Source organism: Nerophis ophidion, linkage group LG16 (assembly GCF_033978795.1).
Source record: "Nerophis ophidion isolate RoL-2023_Sa linkage group LG16, RoL_Noph_v1.0, whole genome shotgun sequence".
NCBI lineage: Eukaryota > Metazoa > Chordata > Actinopteri > Syngnathiformes > Syngnathidae > Nerophis > Nerophis ophidion.
Window position 1 is genome coordinate 37571713 of NC_084626.1, and position 20586 is coordinate 37592298.

Consider the following 20586-nt stretch of genomic DNA (forward strand, 5'->3'; position numbering starts at 1 on the left):
AAACACGTGAGGTCGCTGTTACAACAGTTTCCGCATCGTGAGGCGTCTTTCCGACTCACTTGTATTCCTTTGACCCCGGCTTTGCAGAAGTATCTCTTCACCTCCACGTTGATCTCCACATTGCCGACATAGCTGAGCGAAAGAAAATGTCAGAAAGCAAGCCGGTGGGCAGCGGGGAGGGGAGGGGCTAAGACAACACGCTACCTGATGTACAGATCGAGCAGGACTTGTCCTTTGTCGTTCTCGGTGTGCGCCTTGATTCCTACCACCTTCATGGCCTGCAGGGGAAGAGATGAACGATTAAAAAAGATACATACCTTTTTATTTATGTTGTGTAACAGCACCAAGGATGTCACCTTGTTGCCCATGTCCACTTTGGTGAAACTGAGTGTCTGGAGGTGGCTGCTTGAGGCTCGAATAGACGGCGCGATGGTCTCCACTAGGAGCTTCTCTAGATACTGGCCAACAAAGGGCCACACCTGCTGCAGCACCTAAAGACCACAACACACACACAACAAGGAAGCATTGTCCTTTTTTAACTAAATATTATATACCGTATTTCCTTGAATAGCTGCCGGGGCGCAAATCATTTTAAAACCTCTTCTCACTCCTGCGCTTATTCAAGGCATGCGGTAAAAGTAAGCAGGCACTAATAATTTTAAAACCTCTTCTTACCCCTGCGCTTACCAATGGCATGCATTAAAAAATTTAGTGTGATAAAAAAAAATAAGAACAAAAAATTATTCAGCGGCCGCGGCCCGGAGGTTGGGGACCACTGTTCTACAACATGTCGTCGGGCCCATCTTTGCACCATGCTGTCTGCATGCCGGTAGGACGCATGCATTTCGCTGCTTCCCATACGAGATTCCAATGCATATTTGGTCAACAGCCAGACCGTTTACGCTGATGGTTGTGATATAAAAACCTTTAACACTCTTACTAATAATATGCGCCACACTCTGTGAACCCTAACCAAACAAGAATAACAAACACATTTCTGGAGAACATTGGCTCTGTAACACATTATAAACGCAACATAAGAATTACCCAGAATTCCAATGCATCCATGACTCTTGGCTATATTATACACGCGGCCCCAACCCCGCCCACCTCAACCAACGCACAGAGAGGGTGGGTGGGGGGGGGTGTTTGGTGCTAGCGGGTGTATAATATAGCCAAGAGTCATGGATGTTGCGTTTATAATGTTTTACAGAGCCAATGTTCTCCAGAAATGTGTTTGTTATTCTTGTTTGATTAGGGTTCACAGAGTGTGGCGCATATTAGTAAGAGTGTTAAAGTTGTTTTATATCACAACCATCAGTGTGTGTTCTGTATCGCTGTGGAACAAGACCCCTGGTTTACATATATTAAAAGCAAAAAAAAAAACTCCTCAGCCATTCAAAAAATGACGGCAGGGGAAGCGTCGCTTGTGATGTCACGAATTTGACCCGGCAGTAAAAGTAAGCATGCGCTCATAAATTTGGGGAGCGAGTTTTACCCGGCAGTAATTCAAGGCAGGCGCATATTACATGCCCGGCGGCTATTCAAGGAAATACGGTAATACCTGTATGTCTCATGCAGTCGTTGTTGGCATTTACTGTGTTTACTCAACTGCAGAAAGGACCAGGCATCGATTAGAGGCATTTATTTGTTTGCATAAATGTATATTCACAGTAGGGCTGGGCGATATATCGAAATATACGATATATCGCGGGTTTGTCTCTGTGCAATATAGAAAATTACAATATCATAATATTCGAGTATAAGTTCTCACGCAGTTGCTTGTAGCTGCGGGCATTACACTACAGGCTCTTCTCACTCTTTCCTGTCTCTCCTTCTAACAGACAAGTAGGCGCACAAACTTACACACGTCACATACTGTCACGTCATACGTCACATTTGTATACGCCCTCGCCCAGCAGAGAGGTAGCAGACTGGGCTACGTTAGCTAGCCATAGGAGTGGTAATACGAGAGAAAGAAGGTGCGGATCTGGTAACAAATGAAGGAAGACTTAATTCCCAATAAAAACAGCAGGGTTTCCATCATCTGGCGCTGGTTCGGCTTCAAGTGGGAATATGTCGAACAGACAACCATATTTGTCAAGTGTGGGGGGCAAAAGCGTTGCTATAAAAAGTAGCATTACTGCTAATATGTAGCATCATTTGAAAAGTCACTCGCTAGAGAATGAAGAACATTTCATAATCTTAGTAACATACCACATAGTGAAGGACAAATACTATTTGATTTCCTATTATGCAGCTCATTTTTATTTGACACTTAAAATGTCTCTGACAATCTTGCGGCAGCGATGACCAAGAAGAACGTGGAGTTGGAATATAATTACAACACTTTATGTACATATATATATACATATTTATATAATATTTACATATTTATATAATATGTAACTACAAGCTCCATTCACAGACAGAGTCCCATTGCATTTAGGAGCGGTCGAGCAACTCAAAAGCCGAAAAAAAAAAACGTTTTTATTTTATTTGTGGCGGGCTGCCACAAATAAATGAATGTGTGGGAAACCCTGCTTGGTGTTGTTATAGGTTGTTTACTTTAGATGCAGTCAGTAATCATTTCTTCATCTTGTTATACCAGTTGTGTTCCTCAAAGTTCCGTTGTAGGTCTTCTCTTTTTCACCAACTGTCGGCCCGCGAGTCCGTTAAAAAAACTTGACGGACTAACATTTTTGCAGCAGAGTCTCAAAATGCTCTCATGGAGATGATCTTTGACTAGCTTTTTTGCAAGAGGTCCTTAAAGGAGAACTGCATTTTAAGAAAAATATTTTTGTTTATCGTTCACAATCATTAAGAAAGACATTACGACAGATGGATTTTTTTTAATGCATTCTAAATATTGAATAAACGTAAATAAAAGTCCGCTGTATGGGGCTCCAATATTCCGCTTATAAAATCCGATAAACATTCAAAAAGGGCCAACAATACTCCATTTACATTTCATGACTTGAATATTAACCGAGTATTGGTGATATTGTTATTAAAAGCGCTAACGCAGACATACTATTTATAGCGGCGACTTGATCACTTTTGGGACAATTTTGACAGCCATTTAGGAACTCAGTGTCCTAGTGGTTAGAGCAGGGGTCACCAACGCGGTGCCCGCGGTCACCACTTAGCCCGTAAGGACCAGATGAGTAGCCCTCTGGCCTGTTCTAAAAATACTTCAAATAGCAGCACTTACCAGTGAGCTGCCTCTATTTTGTATTCTATTTTATTTACTAACAAGCTGGTCTCACTTTGCTCGACATTTTTAAGAGAGACAAAACTCAAATAGAATTTGAAAATCCAAGAAAATATTTTAAAGACTTGGTCTTCACTTGTTTAAATAAATTCATTTATTTTTTTTACTTTGCTTCTTATAACTTTCAGAAAGACAATTTTAGAGAAAAAATACAACCTTTAAAATGATTTTAGGATTTTTAAACACAGATACCTTTTTACCTTTTAAATTCCTTCCTCTTCTTTCCTGACAATTTAAATCAATGTTCAAGTAAATGTATTTGTTTTATTGTAAAGAATAATAAATACATTTTAATTTAATTCTTAATTTTAGCTTCTGTTTTTTCAACGAAGAATATTTGTGAAATATGTCTTCAAACTTATGATTAAAATTCAAATAAATTATTGCGGCGACTGTAGAAAATCTGTAGAATCAAATTTAAATCTTATTTCAAATTCTTTTGAATTTCTTTTAAAATTTTTGTTCTGGAAAATCTAGAAGAAATAATGATTTGTCTGTGTCAGAAATATAGCTTGGTCCAATTTGTTATATATTCTAACAAAGTGCAGATTGGATTTTAACCTATTTAAAACATGTCATCAAAATTCTAAAATTAATCTTAATCAGAAAAAATTACTAATGATGTTCGATACATTTTTTTTTTCAAAAAGATTCGAATTAGTTTGTTTTTCCCTTTATTTTTTTTCGATTGAATTTTGAATTTTAAAGCGTCGAAATTGAAGATAAACTATATGTTTCAAAATTTTATTTTCATTTTTTTCGTGTTTTCTCCTCTTTTAAACTGTTCAATTAAGTGTTTTTTCAATTTATTCTCGACAAAAACCTTCCGTAAAAGGAAAAAAAAAGTACTACAGAATGACAGACAGAAATACCCATTTTTATATATATATAGATGTATTTATTAAAGGGAAATTGAGCTTATCGGCTATTTCTGGCAATTTATTTAAGTGTGTATCAAACTGGTATCCCTTCACATTAATCGGTACCCAAGAAGTAGTTCTTGGTTTCAAAAAGGTTGGTGACCCCTGGGTTAGAGTGTCCGCCCTGATATCGGTAGGTCGTGAGTTCAAATCCCGGCCGGGTCATACCAAAGACTATAAAAATGGGACCCATCACCTCCCTGCTAGGCACTCAGCATTAAGGGTTGGAATTGGGGGTTAAATCACCATAAATGATTCCTGGGCGTGGCACCGCTGCTGCCCACTGCTCCCCTCACCTCCCAGGGGGTGATCAAGGGTGATGGTTCAAATGCAGAGAATAATTTCGCCACATCTAGTATGTGTGTGACAATCATTGGTACTTTAACTGGAACTGGCTTCTCCCCCCTCCCCCGTTAACATTTAGAATGCATTTTAAAAATCCATACGTCATTGTTTCTCATAATGATAGGCAACATTTAAGAAAAAGTGCAGTTCCCCTTTAAAAACAGCAGAACACTCTTGTAACTCTGACAAAATAGAGCAATATCAAATGTCCATTGTAGAGCACGCTGGTTCCCCGGAATGTACAAAATAAGACTGCTCGTGAGACACTCAAATTTTGCAACATAAAGAAACTTTTAACCCTGTATTTGCTCTGTACACTTTCAGAACTACGTGCTGCATTTAAGTGACTGAAGCAGCTGTGGCTGACCAGTTGCTCGGATCCTCAGAAACACTGCAACTGGTCAGCTTAACGCTGATTTATCAGAGAATATTCCATCCCACGGGGGTAAGAATGAAATGCAGGGGCAATAGCGTTTGCGCCACAGTTGCTAACAAACGGGCATAAGTCTAGAATGAGTCATCGGCTGCCTGTTGCTCATGTGAAGGCCTCGATGTCCTGCAGTCGCACGACTCATAACTCTACTTCTTTGTCTGCCTAATGTCTTGTGATCATACTAACGTGTTTGATGATACTATTCTGAGACTAACCACAATTAGGTGTAGAGGGGGAGGATACAATGGATGGTTTCTTTTCATGCACAGGGCAGCTCCTCCCCCTTCCTGTGCGCACGGCTACAGTGAAGTGGAAATGTTGAGTGGGTTGACTGGCACCAGGCCTGTTGCTTCTGCTGCAGTACAGACTGGCTGAGTGGCTATAATAACAGAGGGCGGGGGGGTTCTCTGCAACATGGCTGCAACCATAAGCAGTGGACAAGCGCACATGTTGGCGTTAAAGTGTCAGTCAGCGGAGCAGCTGTGTTTGATCGTGTGTGTGCTTTAGTGAAGGCCGAACAAACAAATGTCAAGAGGGTGATTTTTTTATTTTTTTTACCTTATTCAGCCATTCGACTTTCTCCACATCTGGAAAGTTGACCTGTGGTGAACAAAAAAGGAAAATTATATTTTTACGTAACGTAACAAAATGGTAGAAAAGTCATATGATTTCAGATAAACACTATAACACTGTATTACTTGTACTGTAATAAAATTATTAATAATAACAATAATTGTATTTACTCAAAGATAATGAACACATATATACATAAGACAAAAATAATCAATTATATAATAAATAGTATTGTAAATGCAAAATAACTAATAATATTGTAATTTATTAAAGTTCATATAAGTCAGTGTACATTTATTTACAAACCCCGTTTCCATATGAGTTGGGAAATTGTTAGATGTAAATATAAACGGAATACAATGATTTGCAAATCCTTCTCAACCCATATTCAGTGGAATGCACTACAAAAACAAGATATTTGATGTTCAAACTCATAAACTTTGTTTTTTTTTGCAAATAATAATTAACTTAGAATTTCATGTCTGCAACACGTGCCAAAGTAGTTGGGAAAGGGCATGTTCACCACTGTGTTACATCACCTTTTCTTTTAACAACACTCAATATACGTTTGGGAACTAAGGAAACTAATTGTTGAAGCTTTGAAAGTGTAATTCTTTCCCATTCTTGTTTTATGTAGCTTCAGTCGTTCAACAGTCCGGGGTCTCCGCTGTGGTATTTTACGCTTCATAATGCGCCACACAATTTCAATGGGAGACAGGTCTGGAATGCAGGCGGGCCAGGAAAGTACACGCACTCTTTTTTTACGAAGCCACGTTGTTGTAACACATGCTGAATGTGGCTTGGCATTGTCTTGCTGAAATAAGCAGGGGCGTCCATTAAAAAGACGACGCTTAGATGGCAGCAAATGTTGTTCCAAAACCTGTATGTACCTTTCAGCATTAATGGTGCCTTCACAGATGTGTAAGTTACCCATGCCTTGGGCACTAATGCACCCCCATACCATCACAGATGCCGGCTTTTGAACTTTGCGTCGATAACAGTCTGGATGGTTCGCTTCCCCTTTGGTCCGGATAAGTGAGGAGTGCCCTGACAAGATATCTAGGTCCCTTGATTGGTTGATGTAAAATGATCTTTATCACATTGTTTACTTTACATGTCCACTAAAAATTTGATTAATTTATGATTGCGCAGGTGTGATTCACTACAATACGCCTCAACAGCACACTGGATTCCAGTTCATTGAAATACCACAACACTGGATATTGTTCAGATAAGTTACATTTAAGAACTTGCACACAAAGCATCACTGGAGGTGAATGGCGTGCGCATTTACCCCCCTGGGGGTCTTAAACACGACGGCATTGTGTTTGTGTGGACATGGTTAAGGTTAGGTGGGATTTACCCTGGATAAAAATGGGCCTAAGTGGGACTCAAGGGAAAGTGGACCCAGCTTGTGTCGCAGGTGTAGCTTTGACCACTTTCTTCGGTAAAGAAGCCTCCGTCACTGCTCTATTCTACCAGTAGTAATGATTCATCCGCTAGTTGACCTACCAAAACCATGTTACAATGTTTACTTTCTCTAGATCAGAGTTTTCCAACCACTGTGTGATACAGTCTGGTGTGCAGTGGAAGATGATCTAATTTCACCTATTTGGGGTAAAAAATGTTTTTTGCAAACCAGTAATTGTAGTCTGCAAATTATGTGCTGTTGTTAAATGTTGGTGTTGTCTAGAATGACCGTGTAATACTCTCCCATATCAGTAGGTGGCAGCCGGTAGCTAATTGCTTTGTAGATGTTGGAAACAGCAGGAGGCGGTGTGCAGGTAAAAAAGGTATCTAATGCTTAAACAAAAAAATAAACAAAAGGTGAATGCCCCTAAGAAAGTGCATTGAAGCTTAGGGAAGGGGGAACAAAACTAAAACTGAACTACAAAGTAAACAAAACCAGAATGCTGGACGACAGCAAAGACTTACTGCGGAGCATAGACGGCGTCCACAAAGTACATCCGTACATGATAATCAACAATGTCCCCACAAAGAAGGATAATCCATCCATTCTCTACCCCTTATTCCCTTTGGGGTCACGGGGTCGCTGGAGCCTATCTCAGCTACAATCGGGCGGAAGGCGGCGTACACCCTGGACAAGTCGCCCCCTCATCACAGGGTAAAAACAACTGAAATATTCTTGATTGCTAAAACAAAGTAGATGCGGGAAGTATCGCTCAAAGGAAGACATGACACTGCTACAGGAAAATGCCCAAAAAAAAGGAGTGCAAGACAAGAACCAACACTACACACAGGAAAAGAGCAAAAAAATCCAAATAAGTCAGAGTGAAGTGAATTATATTTATATAGCGCTTTTTCTCTAGTGACTCAAAGCGCTTTACATAGTGAAACCCAATATCTAAGTTACATTCAAACCAGTGTGGGTGGCACTGGGAGCAGGTGGGTAAAGTGTCTTGCCCAAGGACACAACGGCAGTGACTAGGATGGCGGAAGCGGGAATCGAACCTGCAACCCTCAAGTTGCTGGCACGGCCACTCTACCAACCGAGCTAAACCGCCCCACAGGTGACAGTACACCTACTTTGAGACAAGAGCTATAGTGATACATGCTTGCTTATTCATTAAAGTCATATCCAAAAATTGCGACAACGACTTTTTATTGTCAACTGAGATTTGTTTTTTAGTGATTTCTGCTGGTGGTGTGCCTCTGGGTTTTTCCAATGCAAAAACTGTGCCTTGGCTCAAAAAAGGTTGAAAAACACTGCTCTAGATAGTCGTTAACTGGTCTTCTCTGTGCTACGCTGGAGCCAAACCCGACCCAGAGAACCACACTAAACCATCCAGTCTCTACCATGTTTGTTTATCGGAGTGTTTTATGATCTTGAGGTGGGAAAAGTCACAAATGAGATCTGATTATTTATGGGGATCCCAATTAGCTATTTACTTGCTAGCATACATGTAGCATACTCGACTATGGGGAAAATCCAACCAATGAGATTCAAGTATGAAAATCCTTAGTCAAAGATAGCCCTACTGCATTATACCTTTTTAGAAAATCGACTGAGGACAAATCTAATGAGTCTTCTGGAGACTCTGACATGATCGTACATATCGTTTGTCCCAACGAACAACGCGTGCTGCTGTGGGTATTGCCACCATCCAACAAAATAAAGTGACAGAAGAAAGTTAATTTGTAGTTCTGAACATGTTTGTTTAGCTTTGCATGATTTTACCCAGGTTTTGCCATTGCGTCATGGTCAAGTATTCTAATTTGATGACTTCAAACTTCACCCCAAAGCCTTGTGAGAAACACTGAAAGTGTATACGGTCTATTGTGTTATAATTGATTAAAAAGATACATGAAAAATACATGCAGAAAAATGTCATATATTATAAATGTAATCAAATAAAAAATTATTTCAGAATCCGTGTATCGTTCATTTGTTTTACATTTAAAACCAACGCAAAAAATATTTTTGTTTAAAGTAAAACAAGAAATTAATAACATTTAGTTTTCCTTACAATACATGTATTAAAGGCCTACTGAAACCCACTACTACCCACCACGCAGTCTGATAGTTTATATATCAATGATGAAATATTAACATTGCAACACATGCCAATACGGCCTTTTTAGTTTACTAAATTGCAATTTTAAATTTCCCGGTAGTTTCTTCTTAAAAACGTCGTGTAATGATGACGTGTACGCAAGACGTCACCGGTTTTTAGGAAGTATGAGCGCTGCGCACACACACAGCTAAAAGTCATCTGCTTTAACAGCATAATTACACAGTATTTTGGAGGTCTGTCTTGCTGAATCTTTTGCAATTTGTTCAATTAATAATGGAGAAGTCAAAGTAGAAAGATGGACTTGGGAAGCTTTAGCCTTTAGCCACAAAACACACGGTGATTCCTTGTTTAAAATTCCTGGAGGTGAAACTTTACTATGGATCAAGCGAACATGAATCACGACGGAATGTCAACCAGCAGGTTTCGGTGAGAAAATTGTGGTTAAAAAGTAGCTTCTTACTGAAGAAAAGCTGAGCTTATGCCGTCCATAGCTGCCGTCGACTCCCCTGAGACATTGGCGTCAAGACACCCGTGGAGACACCCCTCCGACTATCAGGTACTGTTAAACTCACTAAAACACTAGCAACACAATAGAAAGATAAGGGATTTCCCAGAATTAACCTAGTAAATGTGTCTAAAAACATCGGAATCCGTCCCAATGCAATCGCGTTTCTTTTTTTTTACTTTTTTTTTTTTTTTCTAGTCCGTCGCTCTCAATATCCTCAAACACGAATCTTTCACCCCCGCTCAAATTAATGGGGGAATTGTCGTTTTCTCGGTCCGAATAGCAATTTTTGTTGGAGGCTCCCATTAAAAACAAAGTAAATATGTGAGAATCTATCAACATGTGACGTTATCGTCTGCAACTTCCGGTAGAGGCAGGGCTTTTCTCTTAGCACCGAAAGTTGCGAACTTTATCGTGGATGTTCTCTACCAAATCCTTTCAGCAAAAATATGGCAATATCGCGAAATGATCAAGTATGACACATAGAATGGACCTGCTATCCCCGTTTAAATAAGAAAATCTCCTTTCAGTAGCCCTTTAATTAAATCAAATATGAAGAAGATGGATAACAAGCGTATAAACTTAATTTTTGCAAATCCATTTGAGTTCACCTATAGAAATAGTTTTATGAGGACTTGTGCATGCAGGAAAACAAAGGCAAAAGACGACAGGGGAGCTGTACTACAATGGAAGTTAAAGTTATCCAAGATCTTTTCTTTTCAGTCTTAACCACAACAAATACTGTATGTAATATGTGGAGTATACGTTAATACAATGCTGTATTCATAACTTTGTAGCAAGATACTTTTGAAGCACCGCCCACTGACCTATAAGCGGTCAGAACTGATAAAATCCCAGCCCACCAACCAATCAGTTGTGTTTGAAAATGACGTCAACCATAGAGACCTAATAAAGCTCCAAACTATTAAAGTTGCAATTTAGAAAAAAATCGTGGAAAACTTTGATTTAAAATTGTACTGCCCCTCTGTCTTCTTCTATGTTTGTTTGCCTGCAAGTGCCATTTATCCATCCATTCATTTGCTACTGCTTGTCCCTTTTGGGGTAGCGGGGTGTGCTAAAGCGTATCTCAGCTGTATTCGGGCGGGAGGCGGTGTACACCCTGGACAAGTTGCCACCACATCACAGGGCCAACAGATAGACAGTCAACATTCAGACTCACATTCACACACTAGGGCCAATTATTTTTTGGTAAGTGAAATTCCACAAAAAATATTTTCAAACAATCGTTAGTCATTGCCTTCTTATTTATTTAAATTATTTCACATATAACGGTAAAAAACTTTCTTAAATTTTTGGTTTACTTAAAAAAATATGTAGGTTTTAAAAAGCTTTTATTTTTTTGTGTTACACATTTTAAATTAAAAAGTAAATAAACAAATGACACACAGATTTCTCGGGATGCACTAGGGGTGCGGAAAAGAATAAACGATCCACATAAAAACCGCAATGATTAGTTATTCCGATTCTAAAGCCATTCATAATTTTCCAATTTTTTTTTTTTTTTTTTAGAAACAATTTTTAAAAAATGTTTTTTTATACCATATTGGGCTTATTTGCTGCACATACATGTCATTGATCAGCAGTCTAAAGGAGCTTCTGCTACCTGTAACCTGTTTTTTGAATCTTTTTTATCACTGTTATACCAAATATACTGCGGGAATCAGTTTGAATCGAGAAGCTTTATTATATTTTGTTCAAATATTAGCCGCAAAAACTTTGATAGGATACTGAAAAAAACAAGTGGTAAAACAATTGAGAGAGTTGAGAGCACTACATTCCTTGGTGTATATATAGATAGATTTATAGATTTCAAAATTCATATTGAATATCTAATTAATCAATTGTCCAAATATGTCGGGTCTACTCTGCGATAAGGTGGCGACTTGTCCATAGTATATGGACTAAATTCTAAACTCTGCCAGCCAATTCCAGCAGTGACCACTCCTTCTCATAGATAAACCGTATTTCCTTTAATAGCCGCCGGGGCGCTAATTAATTTAAAACCTCTTCTGACTCCTGCGCTTATTCAAGGCATGCGGTAAACGTAAGCAGGCGCTAATAATTTTAAAACCTCTTCTCACCTCTGCGCTTACCAATTGCATACAGTAAAAAATTGAGTGTGATTAAAAAAAAAAATTAATATTAAATTATTCTGCGGCCGCGGCCCAGTGGTTGGGGACCACTGCTCTACAACCTGTCACTGCGCCCACCTTTACACCATGCTATCTGCGTGCCGGCCGGACGCATGCATTTTGATGCTTCCCATACGAGATTGCAATGCATACTTGGTCAACAGCCATACCGTTTACACTGATGGTTGTGATATACACAACTTTAACACTCTTAGTAATATGCGCCACACTCTGTGAACCCACACCAAACACATTTGTGGAGAACATTGGCTTTATAACACATTATAAACACAACATAAGAATTACCCAGAATGCCATGCATCCATGACTCTTGGTTATATTATACACGCGCCCCCAAGCCCGCCCACCTCAACCGACGTACGGAGAGGGGTGGATGGGTGGGGGGGTGTGGTGCTAGCGGGGTGTATAATATAGCCAAGAGTCATAGATGCATGGCATTCTGGGTAAGTGTTATGTTGTGTTTATAATGTGTTACACAGCCGATGTTCTCCCGAAATGTGTTTGTCATTGTTGTTTGGTGTGGGTTCACAGAGTGTGGCGCATATTAGTAGGAGTGTTAAAGTTGTTTTATATCACAACCATCAGTGTGATCTGTATGGCTGTGGAACAAGACCCCTGGTTTACACATAGTAAAAGCAAAAATAAACTCCTCCGCCATTTAAAAAAATGACGTCACGAATTTGACCTGGCGGTAAAAGTAAGCATGCACTAATAAATTTGGGGGGCGAGTTTGACCTGGTGATAATTCAAGTCAGGCGCGTATTACATGACCGGCGGCAATTCAAGGAAATACGGTAACACTGGAAGTAAACTTTTATTAAGAGGGAACAATCTTCATGTGAAGTGTACAAGCTTTAGTATAGCCTGTACAGGCCCGATGATCTGGAATGAGATTGATAACTCTATAAAAGAATCACATAATTTAAACATTTTCTAAAAAGCGTTACAGTATTAGCTAAATTTATTGCGATGTTATGCTTAGTACATTCAGCACACCCTTAAGGTTGAGGAATTCACATTAAGTCGTATCATTTTGGTCTTGACCACTGTACGTATGATGAAATTATCGCAGATCTTCAAAATGCAACCTTATAATTAAATTGGAATAACAGGATATTGAGACTGGAGGTGGATTTAAAGATTCCTTTTTTTTATATATAAGCGAAATTGTAAATGTGTATTTAGTGGGTAGATTTTGAAATGTATTGTATTGTATTTTGTATATTATATGATGATGTATATTTCAACTGTGGGTCCCTGTCCATAAGCTGTAACGGGATAACGGGATGTTGTTGTGGCTTGTGCAGCCCTTTGAGACACTTGTGATTTAGGGCCATATAAATAAAAGTGGATTTATTGATTGATAACTTTTTCGCAGAACAGACTCTGATATTAAAAAAAGAAATAAAGGTAAAAAAAGTTAAAAGTTAAAGTACCAATGATTGTCACACGTACACACACAAAGTGTGGTGAGATTATCCTTTGCATTTGACCCATCACCCTCACCCCCTGGGAGGTAAGGGGAGCAGTGAGCAGCAGCAGGGGCCACGCCCGGGAATAATGTTTGGGTGATGTAATCCCCAATTCCAACCCTTGATGGTGAGTGCATAGCATGGAGGTAATGGGTCCCATTTTTATAATCTTTGGTATGACTCGACCGGGGTTTGAACTCACGACCTCAGGGCGGACACTTTAACCTCTAGGCCAGGTGAGCAGGTGGCAAAAAAAAAATATTGTAACACCAAGTGATGTCTGTCTGTAAATCATACTTGCCAACCCACGCGGGACAAATTTTACCCCAAAAATCTCCCGAAATTCAGGCGGAGCTGGAGGCTATGTGTGTGTGTATATATATATATATATATATATATATATATATATATATATATATATATATATATATATATATATATATATATATATATATATATATATATATATAAGTAAATGTGGCGCCATTTTCAAAATGGAGGAGGTTGATTTTAATACCGGTAATTTGAAATTACATAAAGGGAAGAAGATTAAGAGCTATTCAGTAGGATTTAAGATCCAAGCTTACATCACACTCAAATCTTTACTGCATACCTTTGGTAAGTGCCGGAGTGAGAAGAGGTTTTGAAATAATTAGCGCATGCTTACTTTTACCGCATGCCTTTGGTAAGCGCAGGAGTGAGAAAAGGTTTTAATTTAATTAGCACCCCGGCGGCAATTCAAGGAAATACGGTATATATATGAAATACTTGGGCGTCACAGTGGAAGAGGGGTTAGTGAGTCTGCCTCACAATACGAAGGTCCTGAGTAATCAGGGTTCAATCCCGGGCTCGGGATCTTTCTGTGTGGAGTTTGCATGTCCTCCCCGTGAATGCGTGGGTTCCCTCCGGGTACTCCGGCTTCCTCCCACCTCCAAAGACATGCACCTGGGGGATAGGTTGATGGGCCAATTTAGTGTTGCCATAGTGTGTGAATGTGAGTGTGAATGTTGTCTGTCTATCTGTGTTGGCCCTGCGATGAGGTGGCGACTTGTCCAGGGTGTATCCCGCCTTCTGCCCGATCGTAGCTGAGATAGGCACCAGCGCCCCCCAAGATTCGAAGGGAATAAGCGGTAGGAAATGGATGGATGGATGGATGACTTGGTGAATGTAAATATACTCCACCCCTCTTAACCACGCCCCCAACCACGCCCCACCCCCCACCTCCCGAAATCAGAGGTCTCAAGGTTGGCAAGTATGCTGTAAATAAATTATCAATTTGAATCAAGAATCAATTTTGAATCGAATAATGACTTGTTGAAAATTTGACTTAACAAGTAAGCTCCCTAATTTATATTTAGATAAAGCTATTTTATTGCAAGTGGAAGTGTAACAAACACAGAATAATGAATGTCACTTTTTTTCTTACAATTGCAGATTCTGGGTTTGACAAGACATATCATTTCCTCTAAGCCAGTAGTTCTTAACCTGGGTTCGATCGAACCCTAGGGGTACGCTGAGTCGGCCTCAGGGGTTCGGCGGAGGTCAAAACACCCCCGACTCATCGTGTAAATACAAACTTCGGCATATTACGGATACGGCAACAGCTGACTGATTTGCAGGTGTGTAATTTGTTTTGAGTTCATGCACTTTGTTGGTTTTGTTCTTTGAACAAGGTGATGTTCATGCACGGTTAGTTTTGTGCACCAGTAAAAAAAACATGGTAACACTTTAGTATGGGGAACATATTCACCATTAATTAGTTGCTTATTAACATGCAAATTAGTAACATATTGGCTCTTAAGTAGCCATTATTAAGTACTTATTGATGCCTTATTCGGCCATAACTCTAACCCTGACCCCAACCCTAACTAAACAACTCTAAGTTAAGTCATTATTACTTAGAATATGTTCTCCAAGAGTCCAAATAACTCTAAATTAAGTCTTTGTTAGTTAGAATATGTTCCCCATACTAAAGTGTTACCAAAATGTATAACTTTGTCTTGAATTTGAAAAGAAGGGTTCGGTGAATGCGCATATGAAATTGGTGGGGTTCGGTACCTCCAATAAGGTTAAGAACCACTGCTCTAAGCTATTTTTGCACATTCGCAAAAAGTGCATTAAAGGGGAACATTATCACCAGACCTATGTAAGCGTCAATATATTCCTTGATGTTGCAGAAAAAAGACGATTTTTTAACCGATTTCCGAACTCTAAATGGGTGAATTCTGGCGAATTAAACGCCTTTCTGTTTAGCCCTCTTGAAGCGATGACGTCAGTACGTGACGTTGCCTAGGAAAGAAAGCCGCCATTTTCATTTTCTCAAACACATTACAAACACCGGGTCTCAGCTCTGTTAGTTTCCATTTTTTCGACTATTTTTTGGAACCTTGGAGACATCATGCCTTGTCGGTGTGTTGTCGGAAGGTGTAACAACACTAACAGGGAGGGATTCAAGTTGCACCACCAGCACGAAGATGTGAAATTGGCAAGAAATCTTCCGCCAGACCCCATCGAATGTGCCGGAGTGTCTGCACATTTTACCGGCAATGCTAAGACAGACATGCCACAGAGATGTATGGATAACCTGCAGATGCATTTGCAACGATGAAGTCAACAAAATCACAAAGGTGAGTTTTGTTGATGTTGTTGACTTATGTGCTAATCAGACATATTTGGTCGCGGCGTGACTGCCAGCTAATCGATGCTAACATGCTATTTAGGCTATAGCTGTATGTACATTTGAAACTATATTACGTTTCCTTCCACCCACATTTAATGCGAAAAAAACACTTAGCAAAAGACGGATTTAAGTTGCTCCAGTGTCACAAGATGCGAAAGTCCTGATCGGTTGGTCTGCACATTTTACCAGCGATGCTAACACAGCTATTTGGCCATGCTATGGCTATGAATAGCATCAATAGCTATTCGCTCAATAGCTTCAGTTTCTTCTTCAATACTTTCATACTACAAACATCTGTTTCAATACATGCGTAATCTGTTGAATCGCTTAAGCCGCTGAAATCCGAGTCTGAATCCGAGCTAATGTCACTATATCTTGCTGTGGTATTCGCCATTGTTTGTTTACATTGGCAGCACTGTATGACGTCACAGGAAAATAAACAGTGGCTTCTAGAGAGCGAAAATAAGGCACTTTCAAGCTTTTTTTAGGGATATTCCGGGACCGGTAAAAATTTGAAAAAAAATTCAAAAAATACAACAATCCATCCATCCATCCATTTTCTACCGCTTATTCCCTTTCGGGGTCGCGGGGGGCGCTGGCGCCTATCTCAGCTACAATCGGGCGGAAGGCGGGGTACACCCTGGACAAGTCGCCACCTCATCGCAGGGCCAACACAGATAGACAACATTCACACTCACATTCACACACTAGGGCCAATTTAGTGTTGCCAATCAACCTATCCCCAGGTGCATGTCTTTGGAAGTGGGAGGAAGCCGGAGTACCCGGAGGGAACCCACGCATTCACGGGGAGAACATGCAAACTCCACACAGAAAGATCCCGAGCCTGGATTTGAACCCAGGACTGCAGGACCTTCGTATTGTGAGGCAGACGGACTAACCCCTCTTCCACCGTGAAGCCCTAAAAACAAGCCACTGGGAATAGATTTTTATTGTTTTTAACCCTTTTGAAATTGTGACAATGTTCCCCTTTAAGGCACAATACGAAGGTCCTGCAGTCTTGGGTTCAATCCAGGCTCGGGATCTTTCTGTGTGGAGTTTGCATGTTCTCCCCGTGAATGCGTGGGTTCCCTCCGGGTACTCCGGCTTCCTCCCACTTCCAAAAACATGCACCTGGGGATAGGTTGATTGGCAACACTAAATTGGCCCTAGTGTATGAATGTGAGTGTGAATGTTGTGTGTCTATCTGTGTTGGCCCTGCGATGAGGTGGCGACTTGTCCAGGGTGTAAACCGCCTTCCGCCCGATGGAGCTGAGATAGGCGCCAGCGACCCCAAAAGGGAATAAGCGGTAGGAAATGGATGGATGGATGGATGGATGCATTATTTTTATTTTTTATTTTAATCTTCTATTTTTTTCTCCCCCCCTCCTTGTTTACCTGTATCTCATCTTTTTTGTAAGGGGCGCTGGAAGCCGGCAGACCCGTCAGTGATCCTGTTCTGTCTCCCTGTAATGTTTGTCTAAACTTGAATGGGATTGTGCTGAAAATTTTAATTTTCCTTAAGGAACGGTCTTGACGGAATAAATAAAGTACTATCTAATCTAATCTAATCTAATTAAGGCTTTACAAACATTAGTGTGATTTGTAAGGACGATTTATGACATTGTCTGTCTGAAGAGCATCCTCATCTTACACATTGTCATTTATACTTTACTGCGTGGTGCATTGTTTACCAACAGCACCATCGTGGAAAATCACCCAGACAGAAATGATCCACTAGGTGTGGCCTTGCTGAGGAACATGTGCTTTTTTTTTTTTCTTCCTGCAAGTCCATTTTGAGCTCAGTCATGTTGCATCAACTGATTAACTGTGCTGAGCTTTTATGCATCAAAGCACAAACAGCAGCAGACGTGACGTGGGGTGTTACTTATAAAATACAACTTTAACTTTTCCTACGTGGTTTTGACACGTTTATTAAAGCACTGTGGGTGTTTCATGTCTTACCCAAGCAGGAAGGTCTCGCTTTATTTTGGACATGTTCAAGTCTCCCTGCTCCTGGTCGTCGCAGAGAAGCTGCATGGCCAACTTCAGCCTCTCCTCCTTGGCCTCCCGGGCGTGCTTCCAGCCGGTGTACACCATCATGCCGCACACCAGCAGGCTGGTGCTGACCCGGTAGTAGCCCGCCAGGTAGACGGGAAGCAAAGCCCCCAGACACTTCCCAAAAGTCCACAGCACTGCCACGGCGCGTGTGCCTTTGGTACGGGGAGGCGGCGTCTGTACTTCATTGCCCGGAATTGGTGCGCTCTTCTCGGCCTCGCCTGGCCCGGAACCGTCGGCGACTTCCAGCTCGCTCGGCTCAGATTTCTCGCTCTGCATTGTTTTTTGGGGGGCTTTTTTTATAGCCTCGGGACTCCCAGGAATGCTTGAATGAAGGAAACAAATGCGCCCGTTAAAGAATGTCCTTGCAGGCCTAACACAGTTATAACGACATTGATGCGAAACAAATCCCAATTGCTTTAAGAACCGAACTGTATCATAATTATATTGCGTCCTTTTCTAAAGTTTTTCGTTCTTTTCGTTGGTTTGGCCAGTTCTGCTCTTGCTGTTCTCCCCCAGTCCCGTTATCTAAATGAAAACACGCCCACTGGAAGAAATGTGCATCCTTACTGCCTTGACTCCTTGCTAGGGGCTGGGCGGCTCGACACAAACATCGACAATGTCGATACCAAGGATATAGCGATGCAAGAGTGATTTAATCGATATCTTCACAAAAAACATGTATCTTTTGTTTTTTAGTTTGTATAGTTATTTTTTTATATTTATATTTACATATACAACATTATATATGTTCCTTCTTGACTGCACTTAAATGTAGAATATATGTAGAATGTATTTATATTATTCATATATTATATATATACGTCATATATTATTATTATTGTTTATTGTGAGCAAACTGTGGTGCTGAATTTCCCCCAGGGATCAATAAAGTACTTTCTATTCTATTCTTCCATCCATCCATTTACTACCGCTTATTCCCTTTTGGGGTCGCTGGCGCCTATCTCAGCTACAATCGGGCGGAAGGCGGGGTACAACCTGGACAAGTCGCTGCCTTATCGCAGGGACAACACGGGAAGACAGACAACATTCACACTCACATTAACACACTAGGGCCAATTTAGTGTTGCCAATCAACCTATCTCCAGGTGCATGTACACCCTGGACAAGTCGCCACCTCATCGCAGCCTATTCTATTCTATACAAACCCCGTTTCCATATGAGTTGGGAAATTGTGTTAGATGTAAATATAAACGGAATAGGATAGGATAGGATAGGTTTTTATTGTCATTGCACAAGTACAACGTAACTTCATAGGATTTGCAAATCCTTTTAAACCTATATTCAGTTGAATGCACTACAAAGACAAGATATTTGATGTTCAAACTCATAAACGTTATTTGCAAATAATAATTAACTTAAAATTTCATGGCTGCAACATGTGCCAAAGTAGTAGGGAAAGGGCATGTTCACCACTATGTTACATCACCTTTTCTTTTAAAAACACTCAAACGTTTTATGAACTGAGGAAACTAAATGTTGAATCTTTGAAAGTGGAATTCTTTCTCATTCTTGTTTTATGTAGAGCTTTAGTTGTTTAACAGTTCGGGGTATCCGCTGTCGTACAAACCCTGTTTCCATATGAGTTGGGAAATTGTGTTAGATATAAATATAAACGCAATAATGATTTGCAAATCATTTTCAACCCATTTTTCAGTTGAATGCACTACAAAGACAAGATATTTGATGTTCAAACTCATAAACTGAATTTGCAAATAATAATTAACTTGGAATTTCTTGGCTATAATGATTAACTTAGAATTTCTTGGGTGCAACACGTGCCAAAGTAGTTGGGAAAGGGCATGTTCACCATTGTGTTCCATCACCTTTTCTCTTAAAAACACTCAAACGTTTTGGGAACTGAGGAAACTAATTGTTGAAGCTTTGAAGGTGGAATTCTTTCTCATTCTTGTTTTATGTGGAGCTTTAGTCGTTCAACAGCTTGGAGTTTTCGCTGCCGTATTTTACGCTTCATAATGTGCCACACATTTTCGATGGGAGACAGGTCTAGACTCCAGGCGGGACAGGAAAGTACCCGCACTCTTTTACTACGAAACCACGCTGTTGTAACACGTGGCTTGGCATTGTCTTGCGTCCATGATAACATTAATTGGATGACAACCTATGTTGCTCCAAAACCTGTATGGACCATTCAGCATTAATGGTGCCTTCACAGATGTGTAAGTTACCCATGCCTTGGGCACTAATACACCCCCATACCACCACAGATGCTGGTTTTTGAACTTTGCGCCTATAACAATCCGGATGGTTATTTTCCTCTTTGTTCCGGAGGATACCACGTCAACTGTTTCCAAATATAATTTGAAATGTGGACTTGTCAGACCACAGAACACTTTTCCACTTTGCATCAGTCCATCTTAGATGAGCTCAGGACCAGCGAAGCCAGCGGCGTTTCTTGGTGTTGTTGATAAATGGGTTTGGCTTTGCATAGTAGAGTTTTAACTTGCACTTACAGATGTAGCAACCAACTGTAGTTACTGACAGTGGTTTTATGAAGTGTTCCTGAGCCCATGTGGAGATCACCTTTACACACTAATGCTGTTTTTGATGCAGTACCGCCTGAAGGATCAAAGGTCC

General features: G+C 40.3%; 1 protein-coding gene across 1 annotated transcript in view; it reads right to left on the minus strand.

The window, feature by feature from the left end:
* The window catches only part of esyt1b (extended synaptotagmin-like protein 1b), an 87024-nt gene extending 68503 nt beyond the window's left edge, over positions 1-18521 (minus strand). Inside the window, exons 1-5 of the mRNA XM_061875135.1 lie at positions 17875-18521; positions 5531-5572; positions 357-491; positions 205-278; positions 60-132 (exon numbers count right to left, since the gene is read on the minus strand). Of these exons, the coding sequence (XP_061731119.1) occupies positions 60-132; positions 205-278; positions 357-491; positions 5531-5572; positions 17875-18246 (696 nt within the window). The 5' untranslated portion in view covers positions 18247-18521. The remainder of the gene's footprint in view (positions 1-59; positions 133-204; positions 279-356; positions 492-5530; positions 5573-17874) is intronic.
* Between the last annotated feature and the right edge of the window lie 2065 nt (positions 18522-20586).